General features: G+C 33.6%; 4 protein-coding genes and 1 pseudogene across 5 annotated transcripts; 1 reads left to right on the forward strand and 4 right to left on the reverse strand.

Moving 5' to 3' along the window:
- Positions 1 to 157: 157 nt before the first annotated feature.
- LOC137819533 (protein NRT1/ PTR FAMILY 2.13-like) lies at positions 158 to 3,320 on the reverse strand. Its single transcript, XM_068623411.1, has 4 exons — positions 3,162 to 3,320; positions 2,855 to 3,072; positions 1,659 to 2,215; positions 158 to 1,119 (listed from the first exon to the last, which is right to left on the reverse strand). Exons 1-4 carry the CDS (start codon positions 3,202 to 3,204, stop codon positions 246 to 248), a joined length of 1,692 nt encoding a protein of 563 aa, XP_068479512.1. The 5' UTR covers positions 3,205 to 3,320; the 3' UTR covers positions 158 to 245.
- Positions 3,321 to 7,572: 4,252 nt separating this feature from the next.
- LOC137819068 (uncharacterized) lies at positions 7,573 to 8,811 on the forward strand (annotated as a pseudogene).
- A 643-nt stretch (positions 8,812 to 9,454) lies between these two features.
- Positions 9,455 to 10,794, reverse strand: LOC137818472 (small ribosomal subunit protein bTHXc-like). Its single transcript, XM_068621924.1, has 3 exons — positions 10,119 to 10,794; positions 9,948 to 10,012; positions 9,455 to 9,850 (listed from the first exon to the last, which is right to left on the reverse strand). Exons 1-3 carry the CDS (start codon positions 10,282 to 10,284, stop codon positions 9,716 to 9,718), a joined length of 366 nt encoding a protein of 121 aa, XP_068478025.1. The 5' UTR covers positions 10,285 to 10,794; the 3' UTR covers positions 9,455 to 9,715.
- Positions 10,795 to 11,016: 222 nt separating this feature from the next.
- LOC137818471 (UPF0481 protein At3g47200-like) lies at positions 11,017 to 12,590 on the reverse strand. Its single transcript, XM_068621923.1, has one exon. The coding sequence runs from the start codon at positions 12,588 to 12,590 to the stop codon at positions 11,220 to 11,222; it is 1,371 nt and encodes a 456-aa protein (XP_068478024.1). The 3' UTR covers positions 11,017 to 11,219.
- Positions 12,591 to 16,286: 3,696 nt separating this feature from the next.
- On the reverse strand, positions 16,287 to 18,979 carry LOC137819642 (uncharacterized). 2 transcript variants are annotated; one of them, XM_068623544.1, is made up of 5 exons: positions 18,859 to 18,979; positions 17,892 to 18,092; positions 17,602 to 17,703; positions 17,142 to 17,386; positions 16,287 to 16,872 (listed from the first exon to the last, which is right to left on the reverse strand). In XM_068623544.1, the coding sequence occupies exons 1-5, from the start codon at positions 18,876 to 18,878 to the stop codon at positions 16,505 to 16,507; spliced, it is 936 nt and encodes a 311-aa protein (XP_068479645.1). In that variant the 5' UTR covers positions 18,879 to 18,979; the 3' UTR covers positions 16,287 to 16,504. The 2 variants fall into 2 exon arrangements, with proteins under 2 accessions (XP_068479645.1, XP_068479646.1); XM_068623545.1 differs by lacking the exon at positions 17,892 to 18,092 and having other exon boundaries at positions 18,859 to 18,977.
- Positions 18,980 to 19,670: the final 691 nt, after the last annotated feature.

The raw sequence follows: 19,670 nt of genomic DNA on the forward strand, positions 1-19,670 counted from the left end.
TTACATTTGCTCATTCTGTTGACAACTCACATTTTTACTCATATTTCTAATACAACCACTTTATATTCTCTAATATTATTATTTTAATATTTTTTTTCATATCATTTAATTATAAATTTATCTTTTATTATATATATTTATATTTAAACCCATTAGATAACTCTGAAATTTGTCAAAGCATCATTTTGCTTCTTTATTTTCAACTTCAAGTTTCGATTTCATTGACCTAACTAATTATAGTTACATTACAACACAGCTGAAGGGTTCAATGAAGGTTTGTCCTCAACTTCTGGTGTGACAATGACCACCTTGTAATGGTAGCGTTTAACACAGAAGAAGATGTAGAGAAGATTCATTGCAGCAAATCCTGCTATGAGGAAGTAATAGTAGTCCAATCTCCCAGCGTTGATGTCATCGTTGAGCCAATCAATTCCACCATGCTTTCGAGTCACTTGGTGCACCACGTTCACCACCAACGTGCCAACGTAAATTGAAAATGCCAGCACAAGATACTGCAACGAATTTCCAATGCTTTTCATTTTCTCTGGTGACTGGGTGCTGTAGAACTGAATGTGTCCAACAAGGGTAAACATCTCGCACAATCCCAACAACACAAACTGTGGTACCAGCCACATTGCATTCATGGGGGCCACCCCATCACCTGCACCATGTGAGTTTGCCACACCCTTTCTTCGCCCCTCCACCAACCCAGCACTCACCATTGTGAGAACTGAGAATATATCACCGATCACTATCTTCTGAAGGCTCGTGAGACCCTCCTCTTTTTTGGTTACTTTTGCCAATGCTGGCTGCAGAAAGAGCTCGAAGCATGGGAGGAAGATGCAAATGGTGATTAGGGACACCGCGCTGTAGGATGCAGGTGGAAGTTTGAAGTGTGCTCCAATGTGACGGTCCATTTTCAAGGCCTGCGATACTGGAAAGGTGCCTTGTTGCACTATGGGAATAAAGCAAAGAATACCAGAAGCCCAGATTGGAAGCATTTTTATCAAACACTTCACTTCTTCCACTTGCTGAATGCTGCAAAGCCTCCATGGATTTTTCACACTACCTCCTTCGTTAAGTTCATCGTCTCGTATTAGGGCTGCTTTGTTTAAACACCTGAGCATAAATCAAACAGCTTCTTCTTTACAGATAGTTTATGTGTACAGTTTACATTCAACTAATAACAGATTTTTTTTATTTTTTTTTATAAAAATTTTCAGATTAAACATTACTATTCAACTTTACATTTCACTTATAGAATTAACAATAGTCTGCAATCACATAAAAAAATGTATTATTAGAAAAATACAAAAAATATGGAAAATTAAACCAAAACTCATGTTAACAAAAATGATATATAAGTAAATTATTCCTAAATTTTTTTTAAAACAGAGTAAATAGAAACCTATTATACCAATGAAATGATTGTATATGAATAAATATTAAATTAGACAACTTATCAGAAAGTGTTAACCGTGTACTCATCCTTAATTTTTGTGTTTTGTTTCTCTATTATAAAAGGAAGGATTTGATTCCAATGAATGAGCAGTTGAGTTTAAAAGATAAAGTAAGAAATTTGATGAGAAAATCAATGTTTAAGATGAGATGCAATAAATTGTAAAAATTCAAGGATACCAGAAAAACATTGTTCTTACCTAAGTTGATTGGTCAAGGGCATCTTGAGTGGTGTTTTTTCATCCGCTGGGGGATCATAGTAAAGACCATCCTCTTCTTTTAGTGGAATTTTGAGGTGATGCTTCTTATAAGCTGCAACAAACACCTGTGCAATACCAGAAAACAAGCTTCCTTCTGCTGGAATGTAGACATAAACACTAGCTCCAACAAAAAATATGATAATTGAAAATGACATGAGAAGACTCAGTAGTCCATAACCCAAGATCCAGCTTTTGTTGAGGAGGTAAACTATTGCTGTGAGACCGATCAACTGCACCACTGTCAGTGAAGTGTAGTACCAATTGAAGAAGCTGTTCACTCCTTTCCTTCCTTCAGAGCAAGTTGTGTCAAACTGATCCATGGCAAAGGGAATAGTGCATGGTCCAATCCCCCCTGTGCCCAGAGCCAGCCACCCAAGGCCTAAAAACAAGAACCCAAGTTGGGAACTTGTTGGAGGAACACAGTGCTCATGAGTTGAACTGCAACTTGGAGGATGAAGTTTTGGCACCCAAGCTGTTAGTGTTAGCATCACCATTCCCTACCAATCACCACCAAAGCCAACACAGAGAATCATACAAGGTAAAAAAAAAAATACTAACAAACATAAAAACGTGTGTTCTTTACTCCAATAGTTAAGCTTTTTTTAAAATTTCTACATAGAGTGAGTGTGTTTGAATCTGTATTATGTATAAAGATTGAGTGACTATTGAAATGGTTTTGGTTATTATGTATATTGCTGATAAGAAAAACACGTTATTGTTGTTTATCTAAACACTTTTAACGTGTTTTATGTCAATTACCTTAGGATAAGAACTAGTCTATATTTGAAATTTGTTGGATTTCATTCTTGATTAAAGTCAAAAGGAAGTTTATAATTAGAGACAAAATTTATTTACTACATTTAGAAAATAAGGCGACTGAAAGCATTTTTTAGAAAATATAAGGATTAAATTTAATTTTGAATGAATCTTGAATGATTTCAAATTCACTTTATCCGAACAACTATGGTGAAATCCCCTGTGATCTGCATCACTTTGTTCTACTTTGATTTCGCTACAGTGTTAATGTCAATAGAAAATTTCTGATTTATGTTTGTACCAACAAGTTTATACCTAATATGCATCCAATGAAGAGATTAAAATTAAATTGACATAAGGTTAAGGTTATTATGTGTTACCAGAAGTGTTCCAAATGATGAAATAGCAATGGTTTTGAATTTTCCAAGATAGGCATCAGCAACACAGCCCCCAATAATTGGTATTAAATTGCTAGCTCCTGCCCATGCACCAAGAACATTTGCAGCAGCAACCTGACCCAAGTTGAAGAATTGCATCAAATACACCATGAAATTTGCCATCATTCCTACTGTTGCAATTTTCTCAACTATTTGAGTCCCTGCAAATCACACCATAAAAAAGCTTGTTAGCCCAATTTCATCATAGCAAAATGGCAAATTTCAATGGCATGCATGCACATTTTTTGACCTAAGATGTAAGAAATGGCCCTCCACCCTGGTTTGGTTTCCATTGCTCTTGAATTTGAGGAATCTGAACGTCTTCTGTGAGTGAGTTTGTTCTTGATTTCTCCACTTCCTCAAGCAACTGGACCACAATCTTATTCTCTCTATCTTCATTAATTTCTACTTAAATATGCTTTGTCTGTGTATCAATAAATGTTTTTTTAATTATGGACAACCCATCAAAATTCTTTATGAAAATATATTTAATGTTTTTATGGACAATCAATCAAAATTTAGTTTTGAATTTATTGTTGAAGTGATTACTAAATAAGTAAAATCTTCTTAAAATGTAAGTGATTCAATGGCAGAAGGTATACTTTTATTATTATTATTATTATTATTAGTAGTAGTGTATTTTGATTCAATTTAAAGAATTTTCAACTTTGGTTATAATATTTCTCCAAATATAATAATGATGTCCCTAAGATTAGGGTTTCCCAAAAGTGTTCAGGCAGAACTTCAGCAAAGAAAAGACTCCAAACACTGAAAAGAGCATTATAGGGAAAGACGCACGTTAAAGTCCACACTCACATAATTAAAGGGGATGGGTTAATTCACTTTAAAAACAATTTTAAAATAGTTGTTTTTTTTATTTAATTTTATTAATTTTCCACTATTTATTTTCCATTTTTTGTATGGACATTGTTATGATGAATTTCCAAACACACTCTTGATGTTTCTCTGGTTTTGGTGATCTATCTAGTGCTCCTTAAAGTTATTAATATCCGTTGGATCTAAAGGACAACACTGGAAATATAGTCTTTTAATTTTAAAAAAGAAAAAAAGAAGGGAAAATGTATTTTCACATAATAATCCTAAATGATTTGAGTTGATACACTAATGATAAATTTGATTTATTTGATTTATGTTTATCTCCTATATGGAACATTTATTATTAGAACTACAAATTAAATAACAACACAAAAAAATAATTAATCATTATATTAATTTAAAAACTAAAAAAAAAATATATCTAAAGTTATTTTTATTATTAATAAAAAAATTATAAAATGATTTTTAAATTGGTATCTAAATTAACTATAAAGATTTTAACTACTAATATTTTATATTTTAAATTAATCTTTAAATGATTAATAGAGACTAATTTATAATATAAAGTAGTTGGTAGTTAAAACCTTAGTAATGGTTAAAAGTAGAAACTAATTTTAGATAATAAATTTTTTTAATTTATAACATGGTCTTTAATTTAGTTAATATAGTAACTAAATATTTTGATCTCCAACATTATAGGCTAAAATAATTATTTTCATACTTATGTCAAGTAAATTAGATCATGAATGAAGTGTAATGTGACTTCTTACCTAATAATAGATATACTTGATCCAATATTTTTAATTAGAAGTTTAAAACAAATTGCATCTATAATTCAAGATGATATATATAGTAAAAGATTGTAAAAAAACCTTAATAATACAATAATTTAAATTAATAAGTAAAAAATAATTTATGATTAAATAAATATTAAATTTTAGATTAATTTATTACTAAAAACTCATTAAATAGAAATCAATTTTAGAAATATAAAATAATTAGTTCTTATATTGACTAAATTAGATATTATATAGAGATTAAAAAAATTATTGATATCTAAATTAGTTTCTATTATTGATAAATAGTTTCTAAATTGGTATTTAATTAGTTACGCAAGGTTTTAGCTATCAATTATTTAAATTTTAAAACTTGATAGTTAAAACCTTGGTAGCTAATTAGATACTAATTTAGAAACTATTTATCAATATACATATCAATTTAGATACCAATTATTTTTTGTCTAAATTGATTTTTATTTAATTATTTTCTCCTAGTGATTAGTTTAGATAAAATGAATTATTCAAAAAAAACATGTAAATTTTTCTAAAAAATAAATAGAAATATTTATATTTTTAATAAGAATTTATTACATTTTCAAAAAAAATGAAATTATAATTACATAATAATAGTTTTTAAAAGAAATAAACAAATTATATATATAGAAAACTTATATAGTTATGTTATTTTATGCATTTAAATTTATTAAGCACTTTTAAGTTAGTAAAATGGCTTATAATCTTAGAATTTAGAGCATTACACCATTTCATAGATAGTAACATTTTCACAATTACACTTATTTAAAATGTCATAATATATAAATTTTAATTACTATTGTAACATTTTATTTACATAAATGTCAGTATAAACAAAATAAACAAATTTTAATTATTGTAGTAACAATTTTTACGTAAATCTCACTATAAACTAAATAAACAGTAATATTTTTAAAATAAATGTTACAATAAATAAATTTAAACTAATGTCATCTTTTAAATATTATCTAAATATAACGTTGTTAAAATTATTTTGTTTTGAAAAATTATTTTTACCCTTCCAAAATGAGTCATAGAAGTCATCATTATGAGTATGTTTGAGAGATGTTTTCTTAAAAAGTTGTGATTCAACCTTGATGGCTACGTGAACCAATTTTTCTAAAAGATGTATACTCATAAAGTCCTACAACATTTTGAATTTCTCTTAATCCACTCACAAATCTAGCAATATTTGACTCTTCAGTTTCATGCATATTAATCTTTGTCAAAGTTACTTCTAAATCTTTGAAGTATTCATCTACACTCCTAGGTCCTTGTTGAAGTTGTTGGAACTTCAACAAAAGTTCATTCCTATAGTGAGGAGGAACAAACCGCACGTGCATGCATTCTTTTAAATCATACCAAGAGACTATGATTGACTTCTTATTCAAACCAATGTCCATTGCAACTTGATGTCACCACTACATGACATAATCTACAAATTCTAGGGAAGTTAAACTTAACTTTTTGGTCCTCTTCGACCTCATACACATTAAATATTTATTCTACTTTAACTTCCCAACCTAAATATACATTTCGATCACTATCCCACTAAAACTATGTAACTTTACAATAGGAAAAAAAAGGCTTTAGTGGTGGGTGTTGATGGCACCTTTCTTCAAAGTTATGCACTCTCCAACTTGGGGGGCATGATACATTCCAAGTAGCCAAGAAGATGACTAAGGACTCAAGAGACAATTCACACTATGAGCACTCATCTCAACAATCAAGTCAAGACCCCAACAAAGATCAGACGGACCTCACCAGAAGAAGAACTAGGCATAGACCAGAACACCAAATGCTCTTTCTTCTAGTCTTTTTAAAAGACAAAAACATGGTTGTAAATAAATTAGGCTCACTTTAGGGGTCCAAATAGCAAAATAGGTTAGAGTAGGTTCACATAGCATAAAAGAGAATGTACTTAGCGAAATGGGTTTGTACCAAGCCCACTTTTTCAAGACAAGGCACCTAGAATTAGGGTTTTTTAACCTACCTTCTAGAAGTTATGCCTAAAGGTGCGGTTTTGACCATGGTCCACACCCTAGGCAGCCCCTCTCCCTTGCAATTTCTACCCTTCACCCATCTTGGGTGAAGGATAATATCTCAAGTGGCGGCTTTTGCATCACTCATCTTAAAGTCCCTCTACTCCAAGTGTTGTGACTTCCTTTCTTACCATAAGATCTCTTCATCCCTTCCTTTTGTTATTTTTATTTACGTCTTCCTTCCATTCCATATACATCCTTTTCCACTCTTTAATTTGTTCTTTACTTTGTTCTTCTTCTTTACTTGATCCTTGTCTCTAAGTTTGCACCATTGCATCATTTGTCACCTTATAATTGCCTTTTCTCTTTGCCTTTCTGAAGTGAACCTTCACACTTACTTAACCACTTAGTTAAGTTCGTGACCAGTGGGAATCTTCTTAAAGTTCTCATCATAATTGCTAAATTAAAAATCTTAAGCAAAGAGCAATCAATAAAATGTGCAATACTAAAATCAACTCACATCACTTTTTGTGTGGCATTCTTTTCGAATTGAAAGGAACAATTTTGATGTAGAACTATCACTTTTTCTTTTCTTTTCTTCTATGTTTTGTTGTATACCAAATAAGGAAAATATTATTTTGCATGGGTGTATTGTTTCCATTGTTTTTCTTTCTCCTCTTTCATATACATCAAATGATGTTGTTAAAAGGGGAAATTTTGTAGCAAACACTGCGGGATTTTGGAAGGTACAAGGTTATTGTTCCTCTCATGACTTCCAAAGCAAATAAATTGTTTAAGGTCTACACTCCAACACACCCCTCCTTCGTTTAGCTCTATATTCGAGATTCTTACAAGCCACTCTATAGGGCATATTATCGTATATGATACTAGATAACCATGTTTCTGAGTATCGTTTTATATAATCTTTGACTTTGTAATCATAAGAGTTTTATAAGATTATACCTACCATATAAGAAAAAAACGTAGAAATCAATAATTCCAACTCCTATCAGGCAAGAACATCATTAGGATGTTTGTTCATCAGGTGCTTAAACATGCCAAGCCATCAGTCTTTTCATTAATCACTTCCTCTGCCATAGTTTTTCTCATATATGCAGATGGTGTTATCTACCAGGATTCCCTACACTCTGTAGCTAACACAGAAGGCTCCAGAGAAGTTGGAACTTCACAATAACAGAACAACAAAAACAATAAGATCAACACTTGTTGACATAAATTTTCGTTCCATTCAAGAAAAGAAGGATGAAGCTGAGAGGCCAAACAACTATACTCTAGTTGCCCCATTCAATGCCACGGAAGAAGAATTAAAAGCTTGGTTTCGAGAACAGCTGCATCACTTCAAGATCCTCAAGTCAAACAACTTGACCCAACAGTTTCATGCTCGAGTTTTGGGATTTCTCAGCCGCGACTGCAAGACTCAGTTTTTCATGACATGGATTTCACCTGCAGGTTTGTTTGGAGGGAGAGAATTGGTGTCAGTGGAAACCATTTTCAAGAGCCATCCCAACGCATGCCTGGTAATTCTATCAAGAACTTTGGACACCGGACATGGCTACAGGATCCTGAAGCCGCTGCATGATCGTGGGTTCAAAGTGAAAGCAATGGCCACAGACTTGTCATTTTTGGTCAAGAGGACTCCAGCAGAATCTTGGTTTCATGAGCTAAAGAAGGGTAAAAAGGATCCTGGTGTGATTCCCTTATCTCAGAATCTATCTAATCTGATAAGACTTGCAGTTATGGTGGTATCTACATAGATACAGATTTTATAATTATTAAACCCTTAACAAGGTTAAGGAATAATATTGGTGCACAGAGCACGAGTTTGGGTTCTAAGCACTGGACCAGATTAAATAATGCAGTTCTTATTTTTGATATGAGACATCCACTTCTGCATACATTCATCCGTGAATTTGCACTGACTTTTGATGGAAACAAATGGGGGCATAACGGCCCCTGCCTGGTTTCAAGAGTAATTAAGAGGCTGAGGAAAAGACACGATTTCAACTTTACAATCTTGCCTCCTAAGGCCTTTTATCCAGTAGAATGGAACAAGATAACTGGGTTCTTTACAAAACTAAAAACTCAGAGCGAATCAAGATGGGTAAAAGCCAAACTGCTTCAGCTCAGTGGGAATAACACTTTCAGGATTCATTTATGGACCAAACGTAGTAGCAGATTGACAATTGAAGAAGGAAGTGTCATTGAAAGACTTGTATCAAATTATTGTGTCATTTGCAACCATCAATAAATACCCTTCTTGGGTAAGTAGTTATTAGCATGAAAAAGGTGGAGATTTTGTCAATAAGGGAAGCCGTATTAACCTGTTAAAGAGCAAGACTATCAAGTGAAGAAATTTTCTTTTGTATAGATACAAACTTTTAATTGTATACGCTGAGAAAGATCAAAGGAAGCAACTCAAATTAACAAGGAAGAAGACATATACAAGTACCTTCTGGTGCTTTATGTCCTGCGTGATCCATTCCTTTGATCTTCAGAAGCTAAAACCAGTGTATTTAATATGACATGTCCAAAAGTATAAAGCAAATAAAACTGAAAGGTTCCTTTTTAACCTTTTATTTTTAAGAATATCTAGCACAAGGGACAAAAGTAAGAAGAGCAACACCATTAGAAACGAATGAAAATGACTGCGCTTTCCTTTGAGCTAACATACAAAAACACTATCAATCATATGCCCCTAGTTGAACAAAGAAGAATTACAGTATAAGGCACAATGTGCATTCTTGAGGCAAGGCTGCCGAATCTGGTCAATGGACATGCTCATAGTGTTTTCCTTTTCCCATCTCTCATTCTGCTAACATCTAATACTTTTCTTTAACGTTAGCAGAAACCATTGTTTAGAGGATACAAAAAGTCCAGTGAAGCACAAATCCTAAGAAAAAAACACCTTAAAATTACAATTTTTACAACTTTTTCCAATCCCCACGTTCAAAATTCCAAAGCAAGACCATTCATAAATAGTGCAGTAAAACAAGACAAATAAAAGAGTTACCTCAATTAAGGATATAAATTTAAAAAAAAAAAAAACTGATGAAAGAACATTACCCAAATCCGAATTGTATATATCTCACAATGGAATGATATATCAACAACTAAACCATGAAAGGCTCAAAAAGTACAATTCAGCAGTAAAATCAGCCAGAAAAGAGAGACTCGTCAATTTCAATCTTCACCACCTCATTATCTTCGAATCTGTTTTTCTTGGAAGGTGCCGGTGGAGCATAAATCCTTGGTGGCCCTCTACCCTTCTTCTTGTCCTTTGGCCTCGCCTAATAATACCTCCCAATTCCATTCACAACATTAGAACCAAGAAAAGCATAACATTAAAACTAAAAAAGAAAAGTGAAAATGGGAGCAGAAGTTTACATTCCCAAACGAATGGGCGAAGCGCTTCCCCTTTGCCGTTTTCCTGTCCCCTCTTCCGCAGTACACTGGGAGATAACAAAATACACAAAATTGGAAAATGGGGTGTCAGAAATCATGCATAATAACGCAAAGTTGTTGAAAAAAAAATGGATTTAGTGTTGCAGAATGTACCAGAAGGAGTTAGGGAGAGATTGGAGGTTGCAGACGCTGAGAGGGAAGGGAAAGGAGTGGAGAGTGACGAGAAGAGAGTTTGGGAGTGAGAGAAGGAAAGGTGAGACATGGAAGTCTGAAATTGAGTGGAGAGTGGAGGAGGGGATGCTAGCAGCAGTGACGCCATGGCTGAGGATAACTGAAGGGATAAAGTTTGAGAAAGAGGAAGAAAAAGTTATTGGAAGTGGTTTAGTTTCAAAAGGAAAGTAGGAATATACTAAAAATGTATAATATATATTTCATATAATTTGAAATTTTTAATTTTTTATTATAATAAAATAACAAGTAAATTTCGAAACAGTGTAATTTTATAATTCAAATGTTATTATAAAAAATCAATAAATATTTAAAATAAAATTCTTAATAACAATCCAAATTTATAATAAAAATTTAATATGACTTGAGTGGAATAGTTAACATTTACCCAATCTTGATTCCATATTTCATAACTATGAAGTCATAAGAAAGGTTTTCAAAGTTGATCAGATATTACGGTATTAGATATTATTATAATTAAGAGTAATATTTGATATTTTAATTTGAGTACATTGTAATTTCTTGCATGGCTCTTAATTACATTGATTTGATAGTGTATGCTTTAGAATTTTAAAAAATATTGAATATAGCATCATCAACTGGTTTAACATCAGTTTTCCTTAAGAACTGGTTGGTTCAAAGACTTGCAAAAAGTTTCTGAGATTTATGAAAAGTTGAATTTACCCTTTTGAACTAAGGCACAATTTCATGTTCCTTATAAATTCTCTACCTGCCCTTTACTTTTCTTGGTAGAAAATGGACAAGTCAAGGAGAAGCAAAATCAGTGAAACTGTGATTGTTAACCAGCAAAAAGCCAAAGCCATTACTCCTAAAACAAAAATCAAGATTGGAATTTATTCGTTTGGTAAAAGCCAATACATGATTCCACTTTTCACTTGATTCCACCAATAGAAAGTTTGCAAAATCTCTATCCTCTTGAACCTTCACATTTACTTATTTACTTAACCACTGATTAAGTTTCTGTCCATTATTTAGTTTCTCACCATAATGGTTACAAAACACTGTTCAGTCTTTTGTGCGGGATGAATAATAGGTCTGCATAATTGTGAGAACAAGGAGTGCAGCCGCTGCTAACACGCCTATGAATTTCCACACTGTGGGGAAATGATCACGTATCAAAATTCTGTACCAGTTTCTGCAGTAGTAAACTATAATCTCATAAACCCTTCTGAATCCATGCCAAGTCACAATAGGAACCTTTTTCAATGCACTTCTGACTTTCCTCCCCCGGTACTTGTTCAATCTATCACAAACATCCTCATAACTCGAATCCATGTACTCAGCTCCCTTAGAAATCGTGTCGAACATATCCAAAAGTTCTTCCTTGCTCTTCCTACTCTTATTCACTATCACCCCTTTCTCCTCTAGCAGCTCAATGTCATGCTTGCAACACACCAGCCCTTGGAAGAACAATGCATACGAAGTGTACTTACATCTGATCCAAATTCTGCTCTGCTCCCACGCAATCAAGTTCCTCCACCTCACTTCGGTTGTTTCCTTCACACACAGCGGTGGAATTCTCAGCACACTGCCACTGAAAGTAATGTCAAAGTTGAACCAATCCACCCACTCATGCCCACCAGTGATGTCTGCAGCCTCGATTGTTATTCCAGCAGCGTGAAGCCTCGTGGCGCATCTCTGAAGCTCCTGCTTCACGCGTTTACCCTCTTGCTGAGTCTGTTCCACTGTGGACAAGTGCATCAAGTGAAGAACGTGCACGCCACCAGAGTTATTCACCTCAGGGTAACCAAAAGCTCTGCGAACAATATTAGCAACACGGTGATCATTGTGGATGTCACTGCGATCGGGAAAAACCTTCCTGAACAACTTCTTGAGTACGATGAAGGGAACTTGGTTCTCAAGCATTGTGATGTCGTTCACAACAGAAACCACCTTCTCATGGTTCTGTAATATAGGGTCATTTGGGTTGCTACAATTGTTACATATAAAATCGCCAAGTCTGATAAGGAGCTCCAACAAAAAACACCCATCAACTATCATTATCTTGGCTAACTCGTGCGGTTCAGATTCGATGTTACCTCCGTAGCTTGCGATGATGAGTTTGTCCAATTTGAGGATGTCGGTGCCGCATTCTCTGAGTCTCTGTTCTGATCTTCTGTTCTGTTCTTCCGTTCCTCTTCTGTCGAGAAACTCGCGCATGTAACGCCACTTTGTCTCTTCCATCAGTTGGAGGTGTCTGGTGATTCCTCTGTGTAAGGGTCCTATGGAGACCTCTTTTGGCTTGAAAGCTGCTTCGTTTGGGCCTCGAAGCTCCTCCGTGACGCTTGAGATGCTGCAGGCTTGGACTTGGCCATGGAAGAGAGAACCCAGCATGACTTCGATGGGAATCATCCAACTGAAATCGGCTTGTGCCATCTTCAATTGAAGTCAGAGAATGGGAAAACTTTCAGCTACAGAGATGGAGAAAGACGCAGAAACTAATGGTATCTGGTTCAGCTTTATGGATGTGATTGCGAAAGCTCTCAGAAAACCATGAAAAAAAAATCGAAGTTTCTCTGCAACTTCATAGCAGAGTTGTGGAAAGTGGAACTCATTTGGTGTTTTCAAGTCAACTAAGTTTAGTTTGTTTAAGACGTACTATTTAAATATTTTTATTATTTTTTAAGACTAAAATAGACTTTTTCAACTCTTACTCGTTTTTTCAAGCCTGAAGAAAATCACTGTATCGTCTTTGACTTCCACCGAGAAAAAGAAGACGACGAATCTCCGATGACGGCTCGCGGCGGAGGGGAGTGAAGTTCTTAATCAATGATTCAGGTTATGTTTTTTTCGTTTTCCTCGTTTATACAGTAAAATACACTCTACATACTAGTAAACTTTTCCATTCCTTTAACCTCAAGTTTATTTATTTTTCATTCTATTTACTATTTTATTATTTCATTACATTTTTTTTAATCGGATCTTTTTACAGATTATGGCAAGAAGCAATGGCTAAGCTATTTGTCTCATGTTCTCACGTAACATCATTAAATAAATCAAAAAGTTCAAGACAGACAACTACATTGTCATTCATGGATAGAATGAAACAAAATTAGGTGATTTTTGTAACATGTTGAATTTATTTTTGTTTTATTTTGAGAAATTCTGTTTATTTTAAGTCAAACTAAAATAATAATAACTTCATAAAAAAATTATTTAGTTTTGTATATCACATGCTTTTTAGGTGGGTTAATGGATGAGAAACCATGATTTGGACTTTCATAATCCAAAATACAGAATCTTTCTTTAGTGTGACAAATAGGAAACCGGCAATTGCGAATAAAATGAGTAAGGAGTTGTAGTCATATTTCAGAGTAGTGCAAATAGTAACTATGAATATAACTTTTTTGTAGCAAAATTAACTTTGTTTGAGTGAAAACTATGAAACTAATGGCCAATTTCTTCCTCCACCTCCATGCTTTCTTCTTGAACACCTCCACATAAGATGTTAAATGACAATTTTTCCATTTTTTTATATTCTTCATTGACACCTAATGCAATCCAAGGTGATGGATTGTGAGAGTGGAATGTAGTGGCAGCGAAATGGAGACGATCTTGCATCGTGAATGAGAGGTTTTGATGAGGATTTGGAATAGTTTGGTGTTTAGGATTACAAAGAGGTTTGACCAACTTTATAGGGATTTCACTAGGCTTTGAAGGCTCTCTAGCAAAGGAAGATTTGGGAGAGAATGAGTCTTAAATTCAGAGTTTTTCATTAAATATTTTCAATCATTAAATATTTTCAAATCTAAATACAATGTGTGAGTTTTACCTATTTATAGATGAAGAGGATGGAGGTAACTCTCTCCTTAAGCTACCATAACCCTAGTTAAACAAGCTTAACCATGGCGAGCTTTAGTAGCTTAAGGAGGTGTCGTGTAGGTCCTCTTAAGATGCTCCAAAAGACCCTTGTTTGTATGCCAAGTGAGGGTTTCTAGAGTGTCTTTGATTTAGTTACTGTTGGGTTATGGGCTTGGGCCGACCCTTGGCGATTAAGGAAGGACGCCGATCTAATTATCGCGGGTGTAGCCCAACCTAATGATCGAGTACAACTTTAAGCCAGCAGTAACCTTATTTGTCTATGCATAAGGCTGGGGGCATGTTGGGTTATGGGCCTTGGGCCAGGTAGGAGGCCAATGTAAATTAATAATGTAAAGAAAATAGCATAGAACGGGGATTTGGATTAATTAGCATTAACCAGGCAGTAAAGAGATAATCATAACGACAGACACGGGGTTAAGACTGACTCCATATATACTAGGTAAAACCTCACAGATAGACAAATCTCAATTTAGGTTAAGAGCACACTTGTTCTTGACTACCTTGAATGTTCTGGGTTTAGGTCGCCTATTGGCCTGTCTAGAACATTTTGGCGCTCACCGTGGGGCTAGGTAAAACTTTTCCTACCTCCACAATATATATTTAAAATTTTCCTTATTTTATACGTAAATTAAGTTGAGTATTTCGTTGAAATTTATGTTGATTGAAAATAAGAGTGTTTATTCAATATACTATATATGGAGTACAAGTTTGAAATTGTAGGAGCACGATCAGTCCAATATAAAAATTCCATGTTGATCATGGTGTCAAGCTAGATGTTTGGTCCAAAGAAAATCCATGATGATCATGGTGTCAAGCTAGATGCTTGGTCCAAATAAAATCCTTAATCACGTGAAGAGCCTGATAAGGTACCAAACAATCCTTAATCCAATGAAGAGTCTAATAAGGTACCAAAAAATCCTTAATCAGGTGAAGAGCTTGGTAAGGTACCAAGAAATTATATTTTTTGCAGGTGCAGGAAATGGTGATCTATCAGATGAAGAAAATGCTAACAACGATCGATCCAGTTTAAGAAGGAGATGCCGATTCAAATTATATTTTTTACAGGTGAAGGAAATGGAGATCTATCAGATGAAGAAAATGCCAACAATGATTGGTCCAGTTTAGGAAGGAGATGTCGATTTAAATTATATTTTTTGCAGGTGAAGGAAATGGAGATCTATCAATACGAAGAAAATGTCGACAACGATTAGTCCAATTTAGGAAGGAGATGCCAATCCCACTCCAGTTTGACGACACGTGGGCCTGGGAAGACGAAACAGACGAATGATGAGACGCAGAGCAGAACACATTTAATGAGGGCTTGTCGAAAAGGCACGAGCTCGGAAGTTGATAGTAAAAAAGGATCTATAGTAGCCTTATTTGTCTGCGCATAAGGCTGGGGGCATGTTGGGTTATGGGCTTGGGTCGACCCTTGACGATTAAGGAAGGACGCCGATCTAATTATCGCGGGTGTACCCTACCTGGTGATCAAGTACAACTTTAAGCCAACAGTAGCTTTATTTGTCTACGCATATGGCTGGGGGCATGTTGGGTTATGGGCCTTGGGCCGACCCTTGATCATTTAGGTAGGAGGTCGATGTAAATGAATAATGTAAAGGAAATAACATAGGATAGAGATTTGGATTAGTTAGCATTAACCAGGCAGTAAAGAGAGAATCATAACGACAGACATGGAGTTAAAACTGACTCCATATATACTAGGTAAAACCTCACAGATAGACAAATATCAATTTAGATTAAGAGCACACTTGTTCTTGACTATCTTGAATGTTCTGAGTTTAGGTTGCCTATTGGACTGTCTAGAACATTTACAAACTACTCTTCAATTGGTTCCAAAATACAAATCCTAAACATAACTGTACTGTTCGGATTATGTTGGTTATATGATCTTAATCGGATATAAACCTGATGTGAGGTAATAAGGAAAATGGTTGTTATGTTTTACAGATAAACGAATTTTTTCTTGCGAGTTTTTTCATCCCTTATTTTTCTCTTAAATTTTTGTCAATATATCAGAAATTCTTTATCTCAAAGTTACATGAAGATAGAGAAAAAAATAATAAAATATTGATTAATAAAGATCTTTTATTCAGATGGTTTTTATTTCATATAAAGTCATAAATTGATGCATAAGAGATATGATTGTTATTATTTAAATTTGTGTGTGATATTATTATGAAGATAAAATATAAATGGGAAGAGATAAGCCAAAAAACTATAAATAGATGATGATCTCCAAAAGGTAAAGGAAGTATTATACCCATATATTAAAAAAAAAAACTATACATAACTAATCTATACCTATTAATAAAAAAACTCTAAGAAAATATTATATGAAAGTTTATTATATTAAAAAAATACTCTAATAAAACCTAAATTAACAAGTTTATGAATACATTAAAAATACTTTAACTCTTCTTAGTAAACCCATTCTAACTTTTTATGGCTCAAAGCATAGTGAACTTTAACTTGTTTTTACTCTGCTCAAGTAGTTCCTTTCCTTTGCTGGATAGCATTTCTGCCTGAAGCATCAAAAGGGCACCTCTAAGTGCCATTTGCCCAGCCATCTCAATCTCATTATTAGGTTTTCTCAAAAGTCTGAGAAGATATGCAGCATCAGCTATTTCATTTGCCTCGTTAATTGACAACATTTGGAGTTTCTGAGAAAGATATTTCAACCGTTTCTCTATGTTTTTCACATCAGCTTCCACCTCATTGTATATCTCACCAATTTTTGGTGCCTTCGACAGTTCCTCCGCTGCACGAAGGCTCAATGCTTTCGTCTCAATCTCATTTTCTTCCAATATTTGCTCATCTGCATACATGCATATCTATGTACAATCAATGTTTAGCTACACATAGTAATGAAAGACAAAAGCAAAATTTGTCACAATAATAATACACAGTGTTAACGTTGAATGATGTTGAGATCCCACATCAACTAGAGATAAGGACATTTCATTTTATATAAGTAGGTACAAACCTCAACCTTATGAGCCGGTTTTATGGGATTGAGTTAGGCTTAAAGTCCACTTTATAACAAAATGAAAACCTAAAAGGAATTTAAAGCGGAGTAGCACTCACCTGGTAGCAGAAGCTTGGTTACCTTTGTTTGGTTGCAACTTGCACTTATTTTTTGCGAAGGAATGTGTGGCCTTTCAGTGCTTTTTCTGCGTTGGCATGGACTAGTTCTTCTCTCTTGTGAACGCCTATACCTATAATAACCTAGTGCTTTCTCACTGCCATATCTTCTAGGAGATGCAGTTTTAGCTTTTGGAGATTTGCTACCTTTTCTTTTCGATCTACTTTTACTCCGCGATCTACTTGGACTGTTCAGATCAACATTCAATCATTTTAAAATAAGTTGTTAGAGTGTCATGAAATTATTATGCATAATTTAACTAAACGTCTTATTATTATTTTTTTCTGGAGAAAATCATTAACAGCATGTCTAAATATAGAGGGAAGAGGTTATGCAGTGTGACCCTGAAAGAAAATTGTAAGGAAGAAAAAATATAAGTTGAAAGTTTGAATATAGCTTGACCTGCGGGATGGTGTCTTTGTTCTTTCCTTGTTTCTTGTATCAGTAAGGCTAATACTAGTCTCTATGCAGTGGTCCACAGCGGCACGATAAGACGTAATTTTTCTGCACAGTGATACAGAGCCAGAGGTTTAAGGTTTAGGATTTATACTTAACAAAGGTTTTCACCTTTTATATTTGTTGTCAATGGATTTTAACATAGCCTAAAATGTTAATTAATCTAGAAATAAAACCTTGTTGATTATGAGAATCCAAGTCAAGACAGAACATAAATCCAAAGATTGAAATAATACTCTTGTTTCTTGTGATTCGTTCCACTTCTATTTTGTGATGAACTGCGTCTACTATGTGATGGTCGTTCAGTGCTTTTTCTACGTGGTGATGGACTGTGTCTTCTCTCTTGTGAGCGTCTATACCTACTAGGAGATGGACTCTCACGTCTTCGTGAGACGCTCCTTGCTTTGCTTGAGCGTGAACCACTTTTACTTCGTGATCTATATTCAATAGTTGTAAAATGGAATCAAAGTCTATAAATAGCTCAAAATTGTTGTTACCTTGATTCCAATTATTCTCTATGATTAAAAGGAATAATAAAATATGAAAAAAGATAGAGAAAGATGTTCACACACAGTAGGCTCGGACACTTATCTTAAATGGGTGTATCCGTGTCGGACACACGTATCGATGTCGACACTCGTAGGACATTTATCGGTAAAGTGTTCAATTCAAAAATTATTTGTTGGATTTTTGAAAATTCTAGCACGGTTTTAATACAATTTTAAAAGGTATAAATATAATAATTTTCTAAAAACTCAAATTTATTGTATAAATTTTTATTATGATTATAAAAATAAGGAACAAATTCTTTTGAACCAATCATGAAAAATATCTTCCTTGCTCCTAAAAGAATCTGAAACATATTTTTGTACACAAATATTTATTTTCAATTTATATAATTCAAAATTATATAATATATAGATTTGTGTCTCCGTGTCCTACATTTTAGAGATTATACTAACTCCGTGTCTGTATCCGTGTCATGTCAGTGTCTTTATCCGTATCTGTCTACATAGATTCAACTCTTAGTAATTAGGTTTATACTTAATCTAATTTCAAGAAAAAGTGACTTGCATATATGAAATCTCAAAACATCCAATAAACTTTGTATATAACTATGTTAATCTCACAAAATTTGATTTATGAAATAAAGTTATATCATACTTTTATATATTCCAATTTAATAATGTAAAAACAATATACCTGGAATTGCCGTGAGACATGTTTCTTTGATGGTGTTGGTTTCACAACTTGAAAATCAATTATGAGCTTTCTCTTTGTCGTTCTGGTGCAAGAGGCAATGGCAAATTTATAGGGTTTATAAATAAAAGTAAGGGATGAATGCTGAAAATTTAGCTGAAAAATGCACATAATTTCTTTCTGGATCCGTTTATGTGAACCATTGTCATTCCAGGCAATTTCCATTGTAATTCTATAATAGAAAGAAACCAAAGGAGCAGCTGTAGGTCAAATTTGTTCAGCTATGAATGAATTGTTAATTTTCCGTACACATTAGTGCCAAATGCAACAAACATGGGAGAGACTTTGACATCGTTAGTCTTCTTTCACGTAGTTTTTAAAGAGAAAAGCTACTTTAATAATCCAGCTTTTTTCTTTTACGTCAATTTCAAAACCTTAAAAATAACAAAATATTAAATTTAGTTATTTAACTAAAATATAAATTAAATTATTAAATATACAATTATTTTTTATATATAAAAAATCGATAAACAATTTATATATCTTTTTCTTTTTCAACCCATCAAAATATTTTTTAAAAATAAATTTGTAACAAAACATCATACTTCAAAATAGATAATATTTTATATATAATTGTGAAAGAATCATTAACTTTTATAATGTTATATTTAAATGAATTATCAAAATAAGAATTAAGAAGTGAGACATGTACTTGTTTAATACGTTATTGGTATACCGCGTGAAGACACCGAGACCCCTCAATTATGAAACTATTATAATTTTCCATTTAAAATATTTGAGCTGCACTTTCTACG

This window comes from Phaseolus vulgaris, chromosome 10, assembly GCF_000499845.2.
Source record: "Phaseolus vulgaris cultivar G19833 chromosome 10, P. vulgaris v2.0, whole genome shotgun sequence".
NCBI lineage: Eukaryota > Viridiplantae > Streptophyta > Magnoliopsida > Fabales > Fabaceae > Phaseolus > Phaseolus vulgaris.

Bases quoted from the DNA above. Each gene is read 5' to 3' on its own strand.
- LOC137819642 (XM_068623544.1), bottom strand. From the start codon at position 18,878: ATGTCTCACGGCAATTCCAG. The intron at 18,093-18,858 runs GTATATTGTTTT...TATTGAATATAG, and splicing joins ATGTCTCACGGCAATTCCAG to ATCACGAAGTAAAAGTGGTT. The intron at 17,704-17,891 runs GTATTATTTCAA...ATCACTGTGCAG, and splicing joins ACGAATCACAAGAAACAAGA to AAAAATTACGTCTTATCGTG.
- LOC137818471 (XM_068621923.1), bottom strand. From the start codon at position 12,590: ATGGCACAAGCCGATTTCAGTTGGATGATTCCCATCGAAGTCATGCTG.
- LOC137819533 (XM_068623411.1), bottom strand. From the start codon at position 3,204: ATGGAAACCAAACCAGGGTGGAGGGCCATTTCTTACATCTTAG. The intron at 3,073-3,161 runs GTCAAAAAATGT...TGTGATTTGCAG, and splicing joins GGCCATTTCTTACATCTTAG to GGACTCAAATAGTTGAGAAA. The intron at 2,216-2,854 runs GTAACACATAAT...GGTGATTGGTAG, and splicing joins CATCATTTGGAACACTTCTG to GGAATGGTGATGCTAACACT.
- LOC137818472 (XM_068621924.1), bottom strand. From the start codon at position 10,284: ATGGCGTCACTGCTGCTAGCATCCCCTCCTCCACTCTCCACTCAATTT. The intron at 10,013-10,118 runs GTACATTCTGCA...GTTATCTCCCAG, and splicing joins TCTCTCCCTAACTCCTTCTG to TGTACTGCGGAAGAGGGGAC. The intron at 9,851-9,947 runs GTAAACTTCTGC...AGGTATTATTAG, and splicing joins TCGCCCATTCGTTTGGGAAT to GCGAGGCCAAAGGACAAGAA.